At 40.8% G+C, this 20,190-nt stretch overlaps 1 protein-coding gene across 4 annotated transcripts in view; it reads right to left on the reverse strand.

Moving 5' to 3' along the window:
* The window catches only part of ARID4A (AT-rich interaction domain 4A), a 50,499-nt gene extending 36,269 nt beyond the window's left edge, over nucleotides 1-14,230 (reverse strand). For 3 of the 4 annotated variants that reach the window (XM_068148991.1, XM_068148990.1, XM_068148988.1), the window contains exons 1-5: nucleotides 14,069-14,230; nucleotides 13,068-13,139; nucleotides 11,713-11,823; nucleotides 9,189-9,254; nucleotides 8,139-8,229 (exon numbers count right to left, since the gene is read on the reverse strand). In XM_068148991.1, the coding sequence (XP_068005092.1) occupies nucleotides 8,139-8,229; nucleotides 9,189-9,254; nucleotides 11,713-11,823; nucleotides 13,068-13,073 (274 nt within the window). In that variant the 5' untranslated portion in view covers nucleotides 13,074-13,139; nucleotides 14,069-14,230. The remainder of the gene's footprint in view (nucleotides 1-8,138; nucleotides 8,230-9,188; nucleotides 9,255-11,712; nucleotides 11,824-13,067; nucleotides 13,140-14,068) is intronic. The other variant, XM_068148989.1, reaches the window with a different exon arrangement.
* Between the last annotated feature and the right edge of the window lie 5,960 nt (nucleotides 14,231-20,190).

Below are 20,190 nucleotides of genomic sequence, written 5' to 3' on the forward strand. Positions count from 1 at the left end.
ACAGCTGCTTATCCCTTGCCAGGCCACTGCATTTTCACAGAATCACAGAGTAGCCAAGGTTAGAAGGGACTCTAGAGATCATCTACTCCAGCTTCCCCACCATGGGCAGTTATGCTTCTCAACTAGATTTAGCTACAAAAAAAAAAAAAAAAAATATATATATATATATATAAATATATATATATCTATCTCAAAGCCTTTTCTAAAACCCCTCTCTCACACCTGAAAGGAAAGACACTCTTTCCAATAGGATTCAGTACGTCCTTTCATTTGAAAAGCACTTATCACACAATTTCAGGGCAAGAAGGTGGAGAGCAGAAATTCTCAGCCCCCCTTCCTGGACTGCAGCAGGGCAAGGAATTGGTGTAATTGTTAAATGAAAGCATAGGAAAATATCTCAGTTCTGCAGCCATGTGAATGTCCTGCCTAGGGGAAAAGGAAGTTCATGCTAAGAGCGTAAGTGTGTGTGATTCCTTCAAAGTAATCAAATGAAATATGTTCCATTTCACCTAGGTAATTTTCGTCCAGAACTGAAGTTTCTCTTACCCTCACCCCTCATTCAGGTTAAAAGAGTGGAGAGCATCAACATATCCAACAGCCAAGAGTCTCATATAAATGTATGTAAATATACCTAGACATACAGAAGTTACTAAACTATAAAGTTTTTATTCAGTCTGTGTGTGCTTGCTTACCCAACAGACATGATCAGCTCAGTACAGAAAATGCTTTTAGACAACAGAATTCTTAATAATCAAAACAATGAGGTATTATAAAGAAATAGCACAGCATTATCACTACTTCAAAGACTTGGCCTTTTAAAAATTATTAATAGCAAAGTAACAGTTACATTTAATTTTCCATCTTGATGGGAACCTGTAGAGGCAGAAGGGCTATGAATGCAGAAACAGAAGGCACTAATATTTTTGGTATTTCAAAGTCATTTAATTGCGTCAAGGACAAACTGATACTTTGACCATGTAAGGGTTTTTAGAAGTATAAGAAATTGTCTGCTCATTCTACAGCAATTTGTGGACACGTGCACCTGCAAGTGGCAGCAGAGCTGCACAATTTGAAACAAAACATCTTTATAAAACAACAAAGTGTGTAATAAAGCAGCAACAAAACAAAGATTTCCTTAGCTAAATTAGTAATCACTTTATAAAGTGTCAGTGGAGAAAGAATAGCACCGTTTTTCATACAAACATATCAATTATTTTAATTACAAGACTGGGGTCAAGTAAAAAGTCTCCCCAGTTAAACACAACGCATGAACTATTTAATTGCAGCTACGTTAAACTTGCTTCTCTTCCAGGGAAAATACTTGGTTATATCTTACTGAAAGGGTAATCAGAAACACACAGTAATAATCTCAACACCTCTAAGAATATTTACCTTTCTTAAATTAAGCAGGCCTTCAGTTTCCATCTCACTTTTAAGAGCATCTACATCACTGAAGTACCATTCATATTACTGTGGTCTATGTCTATGCATGACATTTTAATACTAGCATTAACATTTTTTCAATGTATTCAAGATTTCATAAATATAATTACAGGGCAGATAGCAAATTTTGTGGCTGTGTGATACTTTGATAATACAATTGAAGTAATGTCACAAGAACTTAAAACTTTCTAAGCTGCAAATTCATTCCTCCTTTTAATCTCATCCAGAGGACTATTTAACTCTAGGTAAAATGCCTATTACTAACAAACAGAAACTAAATCCCATTAACACTGAATAAACTGTATTAATTAATCATTCCTTAAACAGCTTATTGGCACAACTCCAGATTTTCCAAAAGCAGAAATTCCAGAGGTTGTATTCCACAAGAAAGAATTTACTGAACAGTCTCAGTTGTATTAATGAGGGAAGGAAAGAGGAAGACGACAAATTTCCTCATGCACATGTACTATAGTCAAGAGATGTGTGTACAGTGCCACAATATTTTTCTTAGAAGGAAAACTGCCAATCCTGTGTTTCCAAAGAAACAAGTATGAAAAAGCAGAAGCCCTTTAACTGCTCCCAAAGCCACATCTTTTAATGGGCATCTACTTGCTGGGGAAACAAGAAAGCATCAACTGACCACTTCGGAAATTGCTTCTGGAAGAACAATGACATATCCTAGCCAGCATCCTATATACTGCTGTTTAGAAGTGAGTATAGTAGAAATGACAGAAAGAAAAGCAATGTTTCTCCTGTTTCTCTCCCATTCAAATATGTTCATTAATGACCCACACTGACAGAGGGGGGGGGAAAAGATGACTGCTTCTCCAGGCTGTGCTGCTTAGTCTCTTACAATGCTTGTTCTAGTCCCAAGAATGAAGTTCAAAGTATGGAGTTCAGAACTGTGCTGTATCCCAACCTTGTTGATAGTAACAGTGAAGAAACAGAATGCCCCTTTTCCACCCCGCCCCCTTCTTCCTTTGTGGAAGCTTAGACAAGCTGAAGCTAAGACAGAAAACCAAAGCTTCTCATTGGGAATCAGTGCAATACTTCTTAGAAGTCAGACATGAGGAAAAAAAAACAAAAAAAACCCAAACTTCAAAAGTGCACCAAATGGTGTAACTTTCAACTAGGATGAGCAGGTATCATCCCTTCCTTGTCTGTGGCAGGCATATGTATGACATTAACAAAAATAATAGGAACCTTATCCTCACAAAAACTCTATGAACATTGGTCCACATTTATTTATGTAAGAAATATTAACAACCTGGCTTAAAATAATTTTTATGAACAGTGAAGAAACTTGCCACAAAATACTGTGAATCCGTTTAACTGTATCTTATTCCTAAATATCCCTAAGATTAAAAAAAAAAGGGGGGGGGGGGAGGGCGAGAAAAAGAATATAGCAGAACATGAACAATAACATCCTCATAATAGCTATGATATTACTTATACACAGAACAATCAGTGTTACCAGAACAAGGCAGTCCTGTAATAGGGAAGTGAATAGGAAAAACAACCCTCCAGGCTGCATCTGCTTGTTAACTTCAGATTCAAGTCATCATCACAGAACCAAAAACTGGTACGGATTGAAAGGGATCTCTGGAGATGATCTGGTCTGACTATGTTATGGTACTGTTGTTGCCCAAAGGAAAAAGAGATTCTATATTGCACAGCAAGTAAACATTTTTTCTTATTCCCCAACCCCTCTTTCAAATTTACCATGACAACAAGAATATGTACCAAGAAGGAAAAACTGTTCCAGTGTCATTATGCATGCTTAGTTATTTTCATTGGCTGCCTGACAAAGTAGTCATCTGTGAACTACCAGTAATGCTCTCTATGAATGTCTAGATCAATGAGTGCAAGTTTTGCCGACTTTTGTTTGTTTTCAGCTGTGGAAACAATACAGAAAGTACCAAGAGTCATGTAACACTTGTTGAACGTCCTTGTAGACAAGGACTGTACTAACAACTGATTCATCACTGTAAGAGGGCTTAAGAGCAAGATACTACAATGTATTGTGCTACTGGAGAGGTTACAGAACTCCATTTAGAAAAAAACAATCATTTTACAAGAGCTTCAGTTCCTCTATAGAAGTATCACTGAAAACATAGAATTGAGACCTTCTGTCACCTTACAAACAAAACCCTGCTATCTGAAACTCTCTTTTTTGAGATGTCACAATAATCTTACTATCGCACATAAAGAGATCAGAAAAAAAATTCCACCTCCTTGCTTTCCCTACAGCACTGCTTGTACACAATTTTTTATTTAAAACCCAGTCTACATGTAACAAAGATGGATACATAACGAGGGATCCATCCACTTGATGTGTAACAAGATTTAGTTAACATACCTTTTCAGTATCAAGTCTACTTCCCTACCTGCAGGTTGCCTACACGCACCCAAGTGCAAAACGTGGTGCTATTCTTTGTTTCTAGATTACTCAGAAAGCAATCCACATTGCTACTGCACAGTTTGCGTCACAAGCGCATATCCCATGAAAGGACTCCAGGGAACCACAGGGTTTCCTCAAAATCCACTCAGGTAACACTCTGAAGATGAAAAGAATGAATTTGATAAGTGAAGGTGGAGCAACTGAAGAGTTCCCCTGCCACACTTGTGAGTTTAGACTCCTGAATGACACAGACTGAAGATGAAATGGTGCTTCTGGGATATAGAACTCAACAGGACGTGGGGAAGAGCTGGTCAAACCAGCCACACAAACGTGACTAGTGCCTGGCACAAACAAAATGTGTGCTGTTCAAGTTAGAAGACCCCAAATCAATAGGCCTCTGGCATGAGTTAAATAGCCAACTGGTGGCATTGACAAGATTTTAATCACCCTTCATACAGCAGCAAGATGTTAGGAGCTTAAAGTTGTAACAGAGCCAGAAACTAGTAAATTTTTGCTGTTAGCACAGGTATATCCACAAAACATCAGAAGAGGGAAACTTTATTAAAATAGAAAAATGCAACTATAAATAGCTCATTAGCAACCCTGCTCCTGACAATCCTAGGATACCACTGTCAGTTCATTTTCTGATAAATATTCTCAGCACTATGAACTGGAATTTTCAAAAATCCAAGCACCATGAAAGAGGACTGGAACTGAATAGTTAAATCAGTTCTGTCCCCTGCCCTCCTCACAAAGGTATGTCAGAGCAGTGCCTGGCTTACAGCAGCGCCAAAGTTGGGCCACACGGATGTACACCACCATCCCAGAGCCAAAAAGAAAAAACTCTGTTGGCTTTGCAGCCTCATACAGCATTGAAAAGAATGAGAAAAATAAATTCTTTGCCATTTGTGTTAAAATATTCTGCTACTTCGTGATACTGCTTAAATGAAGGGGAAAAAAAGTCTCTCTCTCTCTCTTACATAAAAGTACTGATAAAGCCTAAAAGTCTTAATTCTCAAAAACAAGAACCAAAAAAAAGGATTCATGTTCCCTTTCACTCTAAACAGTATATAAAACCTCACTGTTGGCAGCAAGATCTACCAGAAACTGCAAATGCCTCTCACTGTTCTTTCTCCTTATGTCCTACTGATTTCAGAGAAACAACTACTGAAAGTTAATACATGCTTTCTCTTTCTTTCTTTAGAAATACTTATCCATGATTTTATCTCCCAAAACACAAGGAACAAGGCTCAATGTATTTGTTGGGGTTTTTCCTTCTTTGCTTAAAGTTTTAGCTACAGTTAAAGCATGTAACAATATCTAAGCATATGCAAATACTGACCTGAGTTTTGGCAAAAGTGATGACACTGATTTTGATGGGGCAATAAAAAAGGCCATTCTAACGGGAATTCTTTGGCTGCTGGAGTAACTGAAATACTGTTTCTCACTTTTATATGGACATTATGTTGCTTCTAGTTCTGTGCAGAGGTGATACAAAAGTGTTTCCTTAAAGAACAGGTAGGTAAGGATTTGTCTTCTGAAATTCTGGCAGGGTTTGTAAGATTCTAGAGAATGTGAAAGAAGGAAAATATAACTATGCACTTTGTAAGGTATGGTCTGAGCTATGGAAGATTTTTGGAAGTAATTTCAGACATTATTTCACTATTTAGCTGAAACCTCTTACAAGCTAACAGAATATCAGGTGGATGGTACACCAAATAAGCCAGAATTCAAACCTGGCTCAGCTGAAAGGGGATTTGACAAAAAATTCTCACAGTGTGCAATTATCACCTACCAACATATCAAGCACTTCAACAGCATAAATGCAGCACTTCAAAATCTGTAAATTAGTAAATCTATCTTAAATAATTGTGTTTTAAAGATTAAAACACACAATTGAACCATTGGTTATCTAAAGTACAAACTGTTACTGTCATCTCACTTTAATTTCAATTGAGCAGATAGGAGGTTTGACTTGCGCAACAACATTCTCCAGACTGGCTAACTTTCACTCCAAACAGTGTCTGTTTCTTCACCTACTTATACCCAAAAGTTGAAATTCAAAGGATAATTCCAGTCTTCCCTAATCACAGATTAAAATCTCAATACAAGTAAGTGGCAACAGTAATAACAGTAGTATGATGTGGGGAAAAAAAAAATGTGAAAAGGTGATTCCACGGAAGTCACAACAGAAATAAATTCTTATTTATTTTGCATATGTGAACACCACTAACAGACAGGAGATACTTTTTCAATATACAAACTGAGCATCACTGTGGCTCTTTCATTATGTTGATAGTGAAGCAGCCTACTACAGCAGCTTCAACATTATTTCTTAATGAATGAAGCAAAGTTATTTCAGCTGACTTTTCTTCTTTAGATTCTTGTCATAAAAAGAACCTGATTTGCAAAAGTAAGCATTACTACTTCTACCTAGACAGGCACAGTTTGTTTTGGTGGATTTTAAAATTATATATGTATTTACTACTTTGAAAATGTTTGTATGTATTACTGTTTTCCTTATCCATATCAGTCTACTTTTAGATCAGAGAGAAAGATGCTACATAACACAGCAAATAAATAGTGTAGGAAAAGCATCAGAGAATCACAAGCTTTCCCTTGTGCTTTCCATCTCAAGCCTGACCACATTCAGGAAAAAAAATCTAGAAATCTGAAGGCTGTCTAATCCATTTCCTTCTCAACTGTTTAGCTTTGACTGAATCAGTCACTGAGACTACTGAGTAGTGCAGCCCATCACTTACCCAAAACCAAATCAGTTCAACCCTGCTTCACAACATAAACATAAAAGGACACAATGAATGCAGCAGGCAAAAGATAAAGCTTAGTTTTTTCTCACCTTGGTGTTTCTGTGCTTAACCTTAAACATCTCAATTTTAAAAGTAAAATACTACTTTTCTATATGACACAAACCTGTCAGAATCTGTCTGCAAGTATTACCTGTGTTTTCAGTACCAGTAAGTACTCTGCCACATACAACTCACAAGTATGTTCATAAAATCTAAATACCCTCCTAATGTATTACAACTGTACTGTCATAGGTACCAGTATACACCATATACCAGTACTGCATACTAACTCACCATATCTCACACAGCCCAAGTTTTTTCACTAGCAATCTTAATCCATGTGGAGGACATGGGTACACTTTCCCTATTCTGCTTGTCAAAAATACAGTAATAAATTAGCCCATTGGTTTCCAGTTTCTGTGAACCTGCACTTTAATAATTAGAGAAAGTAAAAACTACAGCATGCATGCTTTACCTCTGGTATTCTTGGGGGGAGTTCAACCTGTTAATTCTAAACAATCTACTAATACAGGGTAGAGCATAGATTCACTGCTCAAATTACATGCTCATCAAGCAATGATTACTGTAAGAAGTGTAATGCTCAAAAGACACACAACCCCCCAACAAAAAACAAACAAACAAACAAACAAAAAAAACCCAAATAAAAATCAAAACCTCCCAAACAAACTAACCAACCCACAAAACAAAAGCAAAAAACCCAAATCACAGAACAAAAATTCCACACAAAACTCACCCCCAAAACAGGGGATTTAATTTTCACCTGTCAAATGTTAAGAAGTTAGATGTTTATCAATTAATAGTTTAAAGTCTTTTTAAGCCCTGAAGCACAAATATGTTGGCCTTGGTTTATTGGTCCAAGTTCGAGCAGGAACCATGAAATAAGGAGTGCAAAACTGTTTCTCTCTCTTCTGTCTCAGAATGGTGAACCTGTATGTCAGTATCAACCATGAAGGTCCTCACTAAGCATGTCACATCACAGTACTAAACACAAGTACAGGTTACATTTTCTGCACTCCAAAACAACCCTGCCTTTCCTCATCATCTTCTGTTGTTTCATGCAAAACACTATCTTCAACTCTTCATAAAACAGAGGACTGACTTCAGGATGCATAGTGGTACTACCTATGTTTTTCTTGTGTGCATATAGGGAAAGAAGGCTTGCCTTTCAGTCAGAGCCACAGCTTTTCAGCTAGAAGGCTTCCATCTTAAAATCTGCAAAATTTATCCTGAATTCCAGTCAGTGGAACTGACATCAGTTGTGCCAAAGAAAACTTGATTGTTCAGCCCTGCAATTACCTGTGCAATGGCCTCCCTGAACAACAAATTATTATTACCGTATTTTAAATGGATTTAGAAACAAGACCTTTTCCTTAAACTCCACTCCAAAATCTCAGATCTTAGAGTACAAGATACAATCACTTACATTATTACCTACAGACCATAAATGAAAGCATGTGACTACTCACCTACAGTATACCAACTAGCATCTGTCAATTTGCTGATAACAGCTTCTTGAAAGGATCCATCAGGCATCTTGGTTTCAACCATTGCACCAACCTGCAAAAAAGAATATTCCAAAGTTACATGTAATCTCAAACACATATATTGGAGAAAAAATACACATAAACATTAATTCTGTATACATAAACATTAATTCTCCCAGCAAGATAGATTGATTCTTTTTAAAAGACTCATTTCAGCTAAATGTTACTTCGTAAAATGCAGTTACTTAGATGGTAAGAATAAAGGTCCTTAAATGTGAAAGCTGAACTGCAAGGAGACAGTAAAGCAGTAAGAAACTCAAAATATCCAATTTTAGCGTGACTTACAGCATCACAAGAAATAATAGAAGGCTAACTGGAAATAAATATTCAAAGTAATTACAACTTTGCTACTGATATGCATGAAATTACTCCTACTTCTGCCAGTACATTGTTATACCATCAGAATTTCACTAGCAGCCTACAACATGCATTGGTGTTCTGGCAGCAGCTACAGAGAAAAGACATACACAAAAAAGATTCTCTCCTGTCAAGGGCTTTATTTGCATTCAGTGGTTTAATAAATGCAGTAAAATATTTTAGCAGACAACTGTTACAGATCACAAAAATACAAGTCGCCATGAATTTTTTATATAAAACACATCGAATATTTTAAAAGGCAGAGCAATTGTATTTATTGTTGTTCAACAAGCTGGAACCTTCAATTTCATAATTAAGCTCTCAATTACTTACAAGTTTCAAAGTTTCATTACTTTTAAGAAGTTTCATATCTTACAAAACTACACAAAAATCACTGTGTTTAAAACTGCTTATGTATACATGTGGGACCATAAACCATCCTCTAAAATCTACAAAAGTTAAAACTAATTACTCAGAATCAATCTGATCCAAAGCAGTGAGCTTCTGCTTACTGAAATTCTGTAAAACAGGTGCCTACCTAAACAGCATCAAAACACAGAATTTTACAAATCAATTATACGATGAAAAAAACCAAAAGCCATGCAATATACATACTCTTAGAGGTCCTTTCACTTGGTCATCTTGCACTAACTGAGTAGAATTATCCCCCTTCAGCACCACCTGAAACATATTAATGAAGTTTTTCATGTGCATCTTGCTTTTAATAAATAGCTCACAAAAGTATATGAATCTGTATTTACAATAATCATCATTTGGAAAACGATACCTTCATCAATGAAATTGTTTCAAACATTATTGAACACGACTACTTGGCATACATGGTTGTATTGACAAGAAACCCCAACTATCACATTTAATATTTAATCTGAAACATTAAAAAATGGGGCAAATCAAACATCAGCTATTCCAAGGCAAAGAAAAGATGCTTTGATGTGAGTTTGGATATCGATGTAAGCCAGAGCATACCTAGGACTGGGTTTCCTGATGAGAAGATTAAGCAGCTTTTTTTACCCCTCTCTCTACTTCAACTGTAGCACTTTATTGACAATAGACTACTAAACCATAACCAAAATAAAAAGCTCTTTGTTAAACATACATCAAAACATCACCAAAGTGACCACAGTAGCATCATTTCTGCCACCTTGAGCAAAAGAAAGTTTCTATGGTAAAGATGTGAATCACTGCAAGTGTAATGAAAATAAGTATGGGTTCCAGGGTAAGTAAACTACATTTCTCTCTTTAAAATCCTACGCCTGAGATGGTCATGCTGATGACACAGAGTGAGTGTAAGCCTATGCAATTTGAATCCCTGAGTTTGCAGAGAGACCATTTAGAAACATCAGTATTTAGATCTCAACACAACCGCTTCACTGCTCTTTGTTACGGCACCTGAGGGGTTTTAAAGAAAAACATCAAAAATTCCTATTTCTTTAAAGGAATTAAAAGTTGCAGGAGCTTCCTTTTCCATCTATAAAATGTCCAAGTTTTCAGGCTCCTTCAGTTATTCCACAATCCGAGTCTACACTGCAGTGTGGCGTGCTAAAACAGGGCTGGGATTAGCACACAGTCAGGCTAATAATGCACTTTATGCAGTTTTTATTCAACATTTTGTATCAGCATTGAGATGAATACAGGTTGTCCTGCTACTCAGGAAAAGATTACCGGACTTCTTGGACTCTTTGTGCTCTTGGCAAGCATACTAGGGTGTGCCTATATGCTCTTCATTACAGTATCAGGCTTAGCTTGTTAGAACTTCAATTGTTCTAATTGAGATAGAGTGACAGGAATTTCCACCAAATCACAGTGGCCTGATATACTTTAGAATCTTACCTTGGATAACTACAGCATATGGTACTAATCAGAAAAAGAAACTCATAGGTACTAACGGCCTAAATACTGCATTAGACCAAAGATGCAGATACAAAATCAAGGATATCAGACCAGGAAGGACAGCATGCTCCTTCCTACGAAGCTTCTCATTAACACACATTTCAAAGAGCATCACAAATTCTGTAAGTACTCATTAAGAACAAGGGAAAATACTTCAATATGTGAACTGTTAGGTTTGTTTCCACTGATGAAAAGCTCTCTGATAAAGAGATATGATCTATATGTGTAACTAACTGAAGAGGCTGATAGCTTGTTCTTCTTGATCTAAGCATTAAAGTACACAAAAACTTAAGATGCCTAGTTCTAAAAAGAAGCTTTCATCTCTGTTTGTGGGGGGTTATGGCTCACTAATGCCTTACTTACACAACCTGGACAGCAGACAAGAAATAAGAACTGGGAAGATTTTGACAAAGAGGAAAACCAATTTCTGTATTTACTTTGGATTCTTATTTAACTATTTTCTTCTTGTTTTCCCATAGCTGCCTTTACAACAGGACTGCAACACCAAAATAACAACTTGGTTTTTTGGGTTATTCTGGCCTAAGACCTGTAAATATGAATGAAAAAATGTGTGCAAGTATTATGCACATGCAGAAACTCAGCTACAACCAGAGCACGCTGGTTTAGAAGTGGCAAAATGCTCAAAATATAACAAATGTTATCCTGAACATTCCTAAAGCCTAAAGAACTAATTGCCTTTTTCTTTTTTTTTTTTTTGCTGTTGATTTATTTTGGCATTGCCTCATAAGCTCCAAGTTCTAAAACTGAGAATGTCAGTTGGAATGAGATGGGAACTTTTCCTTCTGAAGAGGCTGCGTTTATTCCTTATTACTCATGTAAAGCCCTAATCCTCTATTTATGACATTAAACCCCATTTCTGTGAAACTGATGCATTCACAGGAGAAAGCAACTGTGATCAGAAAGAACCATCAAGAATAGGCAATCTGAAAGGTCATTCTTGTTCCAGCACCCTCCTGAAAAGATTTAAAAACCCACCACCATTATTCAAAAAAAACAACCAAAAAAAACCCAACCACCAAAAATAACCACAACCCAACCCAACACCAATCAAGAGCCACTCTAAACCAAACACTTAAATATGAAAAACTACATTCAAGTGCTCTCTAAAATTCATACAGTGAGGTGATGATTGCTTAGTCTTCAGGACTAGGATATTCTCTGACAGTCCTTCAACACAGTAACACCAGCATCAACCACAGTATACTACCTTGACTTTCACAAGCCTTTTCACTGTCTTAATCTTTGCCTCACAGAAGGCACCACGGTACTTGGCACTGACATCAGTTCCCACTGTCAGGTAGGCAGGCTCATCTGCTGCCTGTTCAGAAACAAAAAACACGAGCAAAGTTTAGTTCCTTGTATTTATTTTTACTGCTACATCATTACATACCTAGTTCTACAGCCAAACTTCTAGACCTACTGATCAAGAGTGTCTGTACTTGGAATTGCAATCAGACTGTTCTTTAAAAGGAAGAAGGAAAAAAAAAGGAACCAACAAAAAAGTTACAGGAAATTTTGTTTTACCAGTGATGTTGACTACTTCCCCCCTTACATTTTGTCAGTCCAATTATTGTCTCAGAACTATCTTTGAGAGTACTAGACTGATACTTGGAATATCTTGTTATAAAGAGGAAAAGTAACCAATAATCCAAGTAATTTCTAAAGAACTTACAAAAGGAAAGTATTTCAATACAAAGAGTCGGTGGAAAAGAATTGTACTTTTCTTAGCTGTATGTAATCCCAAGGCATGAGTTATTTAAAACATTTAACACTGATCATCCCAATATTTACAATTAAATCCACAACATTCTATAGATAGGATATTCTTTCCGTGTTGACTAAAAGGAGACCTCAAGAGAAATTTATTGTCATCTTTCAAGCACCTGTTAATTACTATTTTTCTTTCTTGAAATGCCTTCATCAAAGCTTAATTGCTTGTGCATTTTAAAGAGAGAAAAATACTTCTCATCACATTTTCCTTGATCTGGACTTTTATTACTCAACATTTCACTTTGCTATGCTTTTAGCAACTGATAAACAAGGATAAAATTGCTCCGTTGAACCTGTCTATCAGGACAGGAAATCATCAGAGAATACAAAATAATTTGTTTAATTTTTATTTTTTTCCCCCATTAAAATATTGTTATTATTTTTCCAATTATGAAGGAAAAAAAAAAAAAAAGTTTTTTTCTCTTTTGTAAATAATACAGCAATTGTTAAGCCTTTGTACTGAAAAAACCGGCACCAGCTAAGGCGGGACAAAAGCTGCGGTTTTGCAAACTTGCAATAGCAGCTGCTGATACAGGAAGCATTTAAAGACAGTAGCCCAAAGGACAACAACTCAAAGACGCTGTGAATTTTCGTGCTACTACTCCAAGATGATAAGAGCTTAAAGCTCACCCACACCTCAGCTGGAGAGCAGAAACAGGATTTACAGCATGTACCAAAGCCCTAGCCAGCGTGATCCTACTGTTGCTCAGCCGAGATGTGCGATTAAAAATTAAATCAGAGCAGCTAGCTAGAGGGGAAAAGGAGCCGTTCCCCGCCCCGGAGTTAGCCTACCTTCATCTTTAAAGGTTATTTGAGAGATTCCAGCTCCAAGACTTCTCCTCCCCGCCAGCACACGGGAAAACACTGCAAAACAAGAGGGGGAGCGAGAGGCTGAAGGCTCAAGCCGTGCGAGCGTGGGTCTCTCTGTGAGGGGGTGGGTCGGGCTGCGGGGGGGAGACCAGCGCAGGCGGGCGGTAAGAAGGCAGGGAGCCGCCGCCCGTCCCAGCCCCGCCGGGCCGTGGAGGGAGCGGGGCTGCGGCCGCCGCCCGCCGCTTCCCGCCCGGCGGCCCCTCCGTGTGTCACGTCGCCATTGCTCCCGCTCCCCGCCTCAGGGCGGAGGGGCCGGGGTGCGCGTTCCACCCGGGAGAGAAACCCACCGGCCCACACGGGCAGCTCTTCACCGGCTGTGAAGGGGGGGGCAGCGGGGCCCGCCGCCGCCTTCTCCGCCCCTACCCGGCCCTCACAACTTTCTGCGGCCCATGGAGAGACGCGCTGCTGAGCCCCTCCTCCCCGCCCCCCTCACCCGCCGGTCGGCCGGGCGGACTTCTCGCTCCCGCCCCGCCGGACAACCGCCGCGGCCGGCCGCCCAAGCAACCCCCACGACATCGCAGCCTTCGACCCGGGGCACAACAAGGGGGAGAAGGAGAGGCTGCAGCGGGGGCAGGCCGGCGTAACGCTGCTGTGGGGGCTGAGGATGGAGGGAAGACGGCGCGGGCGGGTGGTCTCCACCGCCAAGCGCCAGGGCAGCCTCGGGAACGGCGACGAGGGAATGCGGCCAGGGGCGCTCGGAGGGGACACGGGGCGGAGTTCGGCGAGGAAGGGAGTCCCTGTCCCCGCCGTGAGAGGAGCGGTGGGCATCTCCCTTCCCTCATAAGCTAGAAGGACGTGCTGGTACGGAGGAGAGAAGGCGGGGGGGAAAAAGGGGAGCTCCCGACGCCGCTCCGCGCCCCCTCCCCCGGGACGGCGGCGGAGTTGTGGCTACCAAGGCTCCCACCGTCTCCGCTACCTCCTACCTGAAAACTCGTTGCGAAGTGGGCAGCCCCGCGCTGCCCGGCCCGGCCCCGCCGCTCTCCCAGTGCCGCGGCCCCCTCCGAGACGACGACAGCCCCGCGAGCGGCGGCGGCTGAGCGCGGCACCGCTCCACCCCCTTCAGCCCGGACTCGCACCGAATCACCAGCGACGAGCCCGATAACAAGCTGTTGAGCAGAATCTGTCCTGCCTGAACTCCCATTGGCCCCCTCGTGACGCCCCGGGGGCTCTGCCCCGCCCGGATTGGGCGCCGCGGACAGCACCCCCATTGGTCACAGGGTGGGCGACAGAGTGCATTGGCCAGCTAACGACGCAGGTAGAGCCATGGAGACTTTTGATTGGTTTTCCTTTGGCGCGCTAGATGATTGGTGGAGGTTGACGTGAAGTCAGCGCTCCCTCATGGATAATTGGTAGGAGTTGGATCCGGATGTAGCTCTGAGTGCAGTGATTGGTTGCTTCGGGGAGACAGGAAGAGGAACAGCGTGATCTGATTGGTGAGCGCTCGCTCCTGGAGCCGCGGTGGGGCGGGGACGAGAGGGAGTGAGGGGGGCGGTGGGGGGGCGGAGACGGCGTCCTGCGGCGGCGGCGGCCAGGGGCATATCGAGCGCATGCGCTGCGGTCAGGCTCCCGGCGCCATTTTGTGTGAGGCTCTTTCCCATTTTAGGCCGCGGGAGGAAGGGAGCCGTTGTTTTTCTTGTGGAGAGGAGATGGGGAAGCTGCGGAAAGCGGCAACGAGCTCAGCGGGAAGCCTTCTTTGCGCTTCAGAAGAAGCCGCGCCTCATTTCTTCCCTGCGGCCCACCTTCCCTGTCGGATGCTGCTGGAGGGCGCGTCGCCCCCTCTCACGCTCAGTGGCGCAGGAGGGGGCCTGGCCGGACCCGGAAGTGAAGCAGCGGCCATGGAGGGGCGGCGGCGCCTCTGGCGGTACGCGGCAGAACCGCCTGCTGGGATGGCGCGGAGGAGTCTGTCGGTCAGCGGCCCGGTGAGGCGACGACTTGCCCGCGGCCGTCTCCCGCTGCATTCTCCGTAGAGCCCGCCGGAATCGAACGGCGGTGCTGAGGTGGTCTGAGCGCCCCAATAGAAACACCGCCGGGGCTGCAGGTAGGGGCTGCAGGCGCCGCCCGTGCCGCTTTCCCTTCACGTCGGTCTCTCAGCCGCTGCGGGCGGGACATGGGTGACTCCGTTTCCCTCGAGGAAGGTGTTGTAACGTCGCCATTAATTATCCCCTGCTGCCCGTGACGCATTTGGGACCAAGTCCGGGAAGGGGAACGTGACTGCCTCTTGCTGCTCGGTCGTTTCAGCACATGGTGCTGGCGGTTGCGATGGGTGCCTGGCTTCGAGCCAGGCGACTGAGGTAATTTCTCCACCGGAAGACGCAGCAAGGACAGGGAAGACTAGTGGTGGGGGTGCCGAGAGTGCTTGTCGGGGTGTGTCGGGGGCGGTTGTAAGCCGGTCCTTCCTTCCGTACCTGTGATGGATGCTCTGAAGGCGCTGCCTTACAAGGCAGCCTATCTGCACCTCTCAAGAGGCTACTAAGGTGAATGTGTCCGAGAGACTCGCTCTTAAACTACTAAACAGGAGTTACTAATTAAAGCCTATAATAAAATTATATTGTTAATTTAACATTTTTGTTTATATAAAATTTGCTCTGTTGTTGACTAATGCAGGTGCATTTTTATTCCACAAAGTAACGAGCATCTGTCTGACAATGTTCACTCTTACCTACAAGTCATACCTTAGCTTTATCTAAAGCAACAGCAGAGGGACCTGTCAGGAGTAAGAGATCCACTGTGCTAGTTTGACAGAAATGGATTGGTTAAGTGTAGTCTCCATATCAGTTCTGCTTTAAAGATGTGTTTTTTGTTTTGGTTCTTATTAAAACTCATGTTTTATAAAGTAGTGAGTAAAGAATTCTCTAGGGAGTTTAAGGAGTCAATTGCTTAACCTGGGGGAAGGGTAGCTTTAGAGGTCTGGTGTTTGAATCTGGGTCATAAATACCAATATTCTTGAGGATATCCATAAAATGTGTAAAGGTTTTTGAGGCATTTAATGTTGAGGGAACTTTGATTCTGTACTGGAGTTCCACTTCACGCAGCAAATAAACAAGAACAAATTACTTAGAATATATTAAATTTAGCCCAAATGTTAACAAAACTAAAAATTCACTTTGATTGTGAGTTCTGATCTCTCTGTAGAATAAGTTGGCCAAATCATGACTTAGACTGTGAGCTGTTTTTTGAGGCACAACTTGTATCTCTAGTACAATTCAATAAATAACAGTTTGTGACAAAACTAACCAGTCTTGTTTCTGATTTCTAGTGGAAAACCCCTGGCTACCTGGATATATCTCTTACAGCCAGCATGCTTAGGCACTTATCTGTTGTGAGCAGAAGGACTCTATGCCTGCATAGCCCGTTGGCAGAAGCGACTTGTTCTTTTATGGTACTTCAAGCAGCTAAGAGTGCTGAGCTAGGCAGCTCCACAAAGAGCAGAAATATTTTCACACAACATAGGGATGATGTCTAGCATAATGGAATGAAAAAGCTCTGCTTTTGGCAAACCAGAGAAAGGGTCACTTTAGGGGTAAAGGAACTTTTAATTGGTATGTGACTGTCAGGACTCATTTATGCCAGTATACTGACATTTTACATCCTAAATGTTCGCCAGTATTAACTGTTGTTGAGACTTCAAGACAGATTGTCTATACTGGATTGTTGCAGCTGTGTCCCATCCCCCAGCACAATCCCTTATAGGGGAACAGTTGAAATGAGTGGAAGAAATGAGTAGCAGATTGTTGTAGTGAGCTGCTTTATCATAAGCTACTCTGTAAACTTCACAAAGTTTATCAAGTTAACACTAGCAGCTCTAGAGTGAGACAATTGTAGTAAATCATTTTAGTATCTAATCTCTCTGAAGTAGACATGCTGTAGTTTGATGTAATTGTTCAAAGCATCAGTACTTGTGTTATGTGGGCTTAGTACCAAAGCTCTTGTAGATGTAGTACCAGAGATTCTCCTAGGGATGTGGATTTTGGTCTTGGCTTGTGCACATTAGCACAGTGAAGCTTCCTAACTCAAAACCAGTAAACAAAAGCATCAAACCACTCATAATGCTAGACTTTGATCATATGTAATTCTCGAGCTTGGGTGGTGGCTGTAAGGAAACCAGAAAAAAATAATATACTTAAGGGTCTGGTGCACTGGAGTTGAGTATACAGATTTTTTTTTTTCCCCCCAAATCATCTACAGACATTGCTCAGTAGGAAAAAGCAAGTACAGGAATGTCTATATGTCACAGTATTATTTATTACCAGAGCAAAGTAGCAGCCAAATAAAACTTGAATTTATCATGTGGCTTTGTTGAGTAGTAGGAAAAACAATGAGAAGAGAGATTTCTGGGATAAATAAGTAAAAGGTTTAAATCTGTTCGTAGTTGTTCATGACATACTGCATTTACATGGAGATTAAGAAGTCAGAGTATGCATAGTCACAGCTAAAACATTTCAGAAGTAGTTAAAATACTGATATGGGTTCTACACAGCTTCTTTGTATGTACTGAAATACTATGCTACTCTGTCAGACTTTGCAGATGTTCAGGAGACTTCTGGTTTTTATTTGAAATGTTTAGTGTTTTGGGGATTGTGGGGTGTTTTTTTTGGGGGAGAGGGGGTGGGAATTGGTGGGGTTTGGGTTTTGGGTTTTTTTAAAACATTTTTTTTTTCTTGCTGTTTCTATTCTGTAAGTAAATAGGCAAAGTTTTGCCAGTGGTGGTTGAGCAAGCCTCGGCCTTGTGGTTCAGAACTGCTGCCTGTGTGGAACTGCTGTTTCTCTGTACAAGTGAAGGTCAGTTGTATGCTTTGCACAAAGCTTTATTATCTAAGTGATTGCATATTGCTCAGATGAGCATGGTAAGAAGTTGTGAAGTACTTAGTGTGCAGGTATAAACAAAAATATCCCAGCAAATGTGAACCTGACAACAAAAAGTTCTGTCAGCAATAGCTGGATTACAAAAAATGAAAAGTCAAGCTTCCTTTTCTAGTCATGTAGTAAAGCCTATGCATAGCTCTTAACTATCAGCAGTAAGTTCTTTCATGTTTATTAGTGTGTGTGTGTGAAAGAAAACAAAACCACTTGGTGATGCTAAATACTTCCCTGCAGTTTCCCTAGCTCTGGAACATTCCTGTCCCCATGTTCAGAAAATGGATATTTACTTATTCAAACATAACTGTGCATGTTGGTTTTCATCATTTCCTTGTGAATGTTGCTGCTGGAGAAAACACCAAGTTTAGCCTCTCTTAGCAAGCCCGAATCAGTGCATTATAGTCACTGAAGTTCAGCAGTGGTTTCTTGAATCTGGCATGGTCTGTTGCAGCAGTGCAGCATCTGTTCTGGATGTAAATAATCAGGAAAGTGGACTCTCTAAATACTTGTGTGAGGAAAAATTCCAGAACCAGTTTTGCAGCTACAATAATCCTCACTTTGTAGTTACCTTTTCTGTTAACACTGGTAAAATGATGTTACATGCTTAGCGTGTCAGAGTGGCTTCAGGAATCTTCAGGGAGTAGTCCCATCTTACTGAATAAACTATGTCCAGACTTTGTTGTGCTTTGTGGCTACAGATCTTAACTACAATCCCACGTGTTAGAAAATGTATGCAGAAATCAGTGATGCATTAACTGATGTGTGTTACTAGCAGCCCAACAGCAAGAGAAGAGGTTTTAGTTCTCAACTGATGTCACTGCTGCTTTCCTCCTAGCCTAGTAGCTGTGTGTGGGAGTTTTGGCATGTGTCATGCAGTCTTTTCATTCCAAACATAAATGTTCCTGGTTTTTGAAGACCTGTTTGGTAATACTGTGTTTGGACAGAAGAAGAGCTGTGGTGTAAGAGACTATTTTTATTCTTTCTGGTATGTAATTTTCTGTTATCATAACTAACACATTTGTATCAAATGTTAATGTTAGCTAATTTAGCAACTATGGGAGAAAAGTGCTCATTTGTGTGCCAGGGTTTACTAGAATTGGATTCTAAAGCCAGTTTTTGTACTTGGTCATGCTGGTAATTTACCTGAGTATAGATGTTAAATTTCTCTTTTGTTGCCTAGCAAAGGAATGCAAGACATAGAATTTGATTACAAATCTATGGAATTTCTTGCATTATTTCTAAGGACTACCACCTCTCAGTGGTGACAATACTGAAGCCCTTAAAACTGCACTGGGAAACTCGTGCAGTGTTACAAAACAGCAGCACAGGGTACTATAGGAAACTGATGATTCCTACAGCAGCTTTAATGCAGATGTGACAAAGGATCTTGGTTGTCGTGATCTGCCATCAAGTGATCACTCTTTCAAAACTTGAAGTAGGTGCGTGAAGTCAGATAACAATTTAGTTGCTGTTCGGAGTAGTGACATCGCTTCACATCATTGCAGGGGGAACATACATCTTGTTCAGAATAACAGTTTGTCTTGGAATGCCATCAGTAAAAGCAAGGGATTAGATTTACCTGTCCTTAGTGAGTAATCAAATGTTCTGTTCCAGGCTTTATGAGTAACTTTTGTGGTAGACACAAGATGCTCGTTAACTCTGGAAATGTATCCTCTGCATATAGACAAATGGGCAGTGTTAATGCACCAGCCATTCCAGTGTTGTAAAATAACAGGTTTTAAAACTTTGTACTTTTAAACTGTCTTCCAAATTATATCTACAGCACACAGCTTTTTTTTTTTTACCTACCTTCTGAGCTGTAGACATTACTACTGACATGTTTTATCTGTAGAACTTTTACTCTTTCAAGGTGAGACTGGGGCAGTGGTTTTCTGGGTAAATGTAGTTACCAGTCTACAGAGCAAATACAGGTTTAGTGTTCCTGAAATAAACTTAAAATGAAAGCAATTAAACTTGCATCTGAACCTCTAAATAGTCTGTATTCTTCCTAACAGAGTTCAGTCGTCTTTGTAAGTACTATTGCTTGAGTAACCTCACATCAAAATCACCATGTACAGGATAAAAGACAAAACTTGTGTTTTGGGGAGTAGTAATTACATATTTCATATAAAAACTAAGAGGAGAAAAAGCCTTCAAATGTTTAACATTTAAATGAGGTTGCATGTTG

Source organism: Melanerpes formicivorus, unplaced genomic scaffold (assembly GCF_026170545.1).
Source record: "Melanerpes formicivorus ecotype bairdi unplaced genomic scaffold, bMelFor1.0.p_v2 SCAF_17, whole genome shotgun sequence".
NCBI lineage: Eukaryota > Metazoa > Chordata > Aves > Piciformes > Picidae > Melanerpes > Melanerpes formicivorus.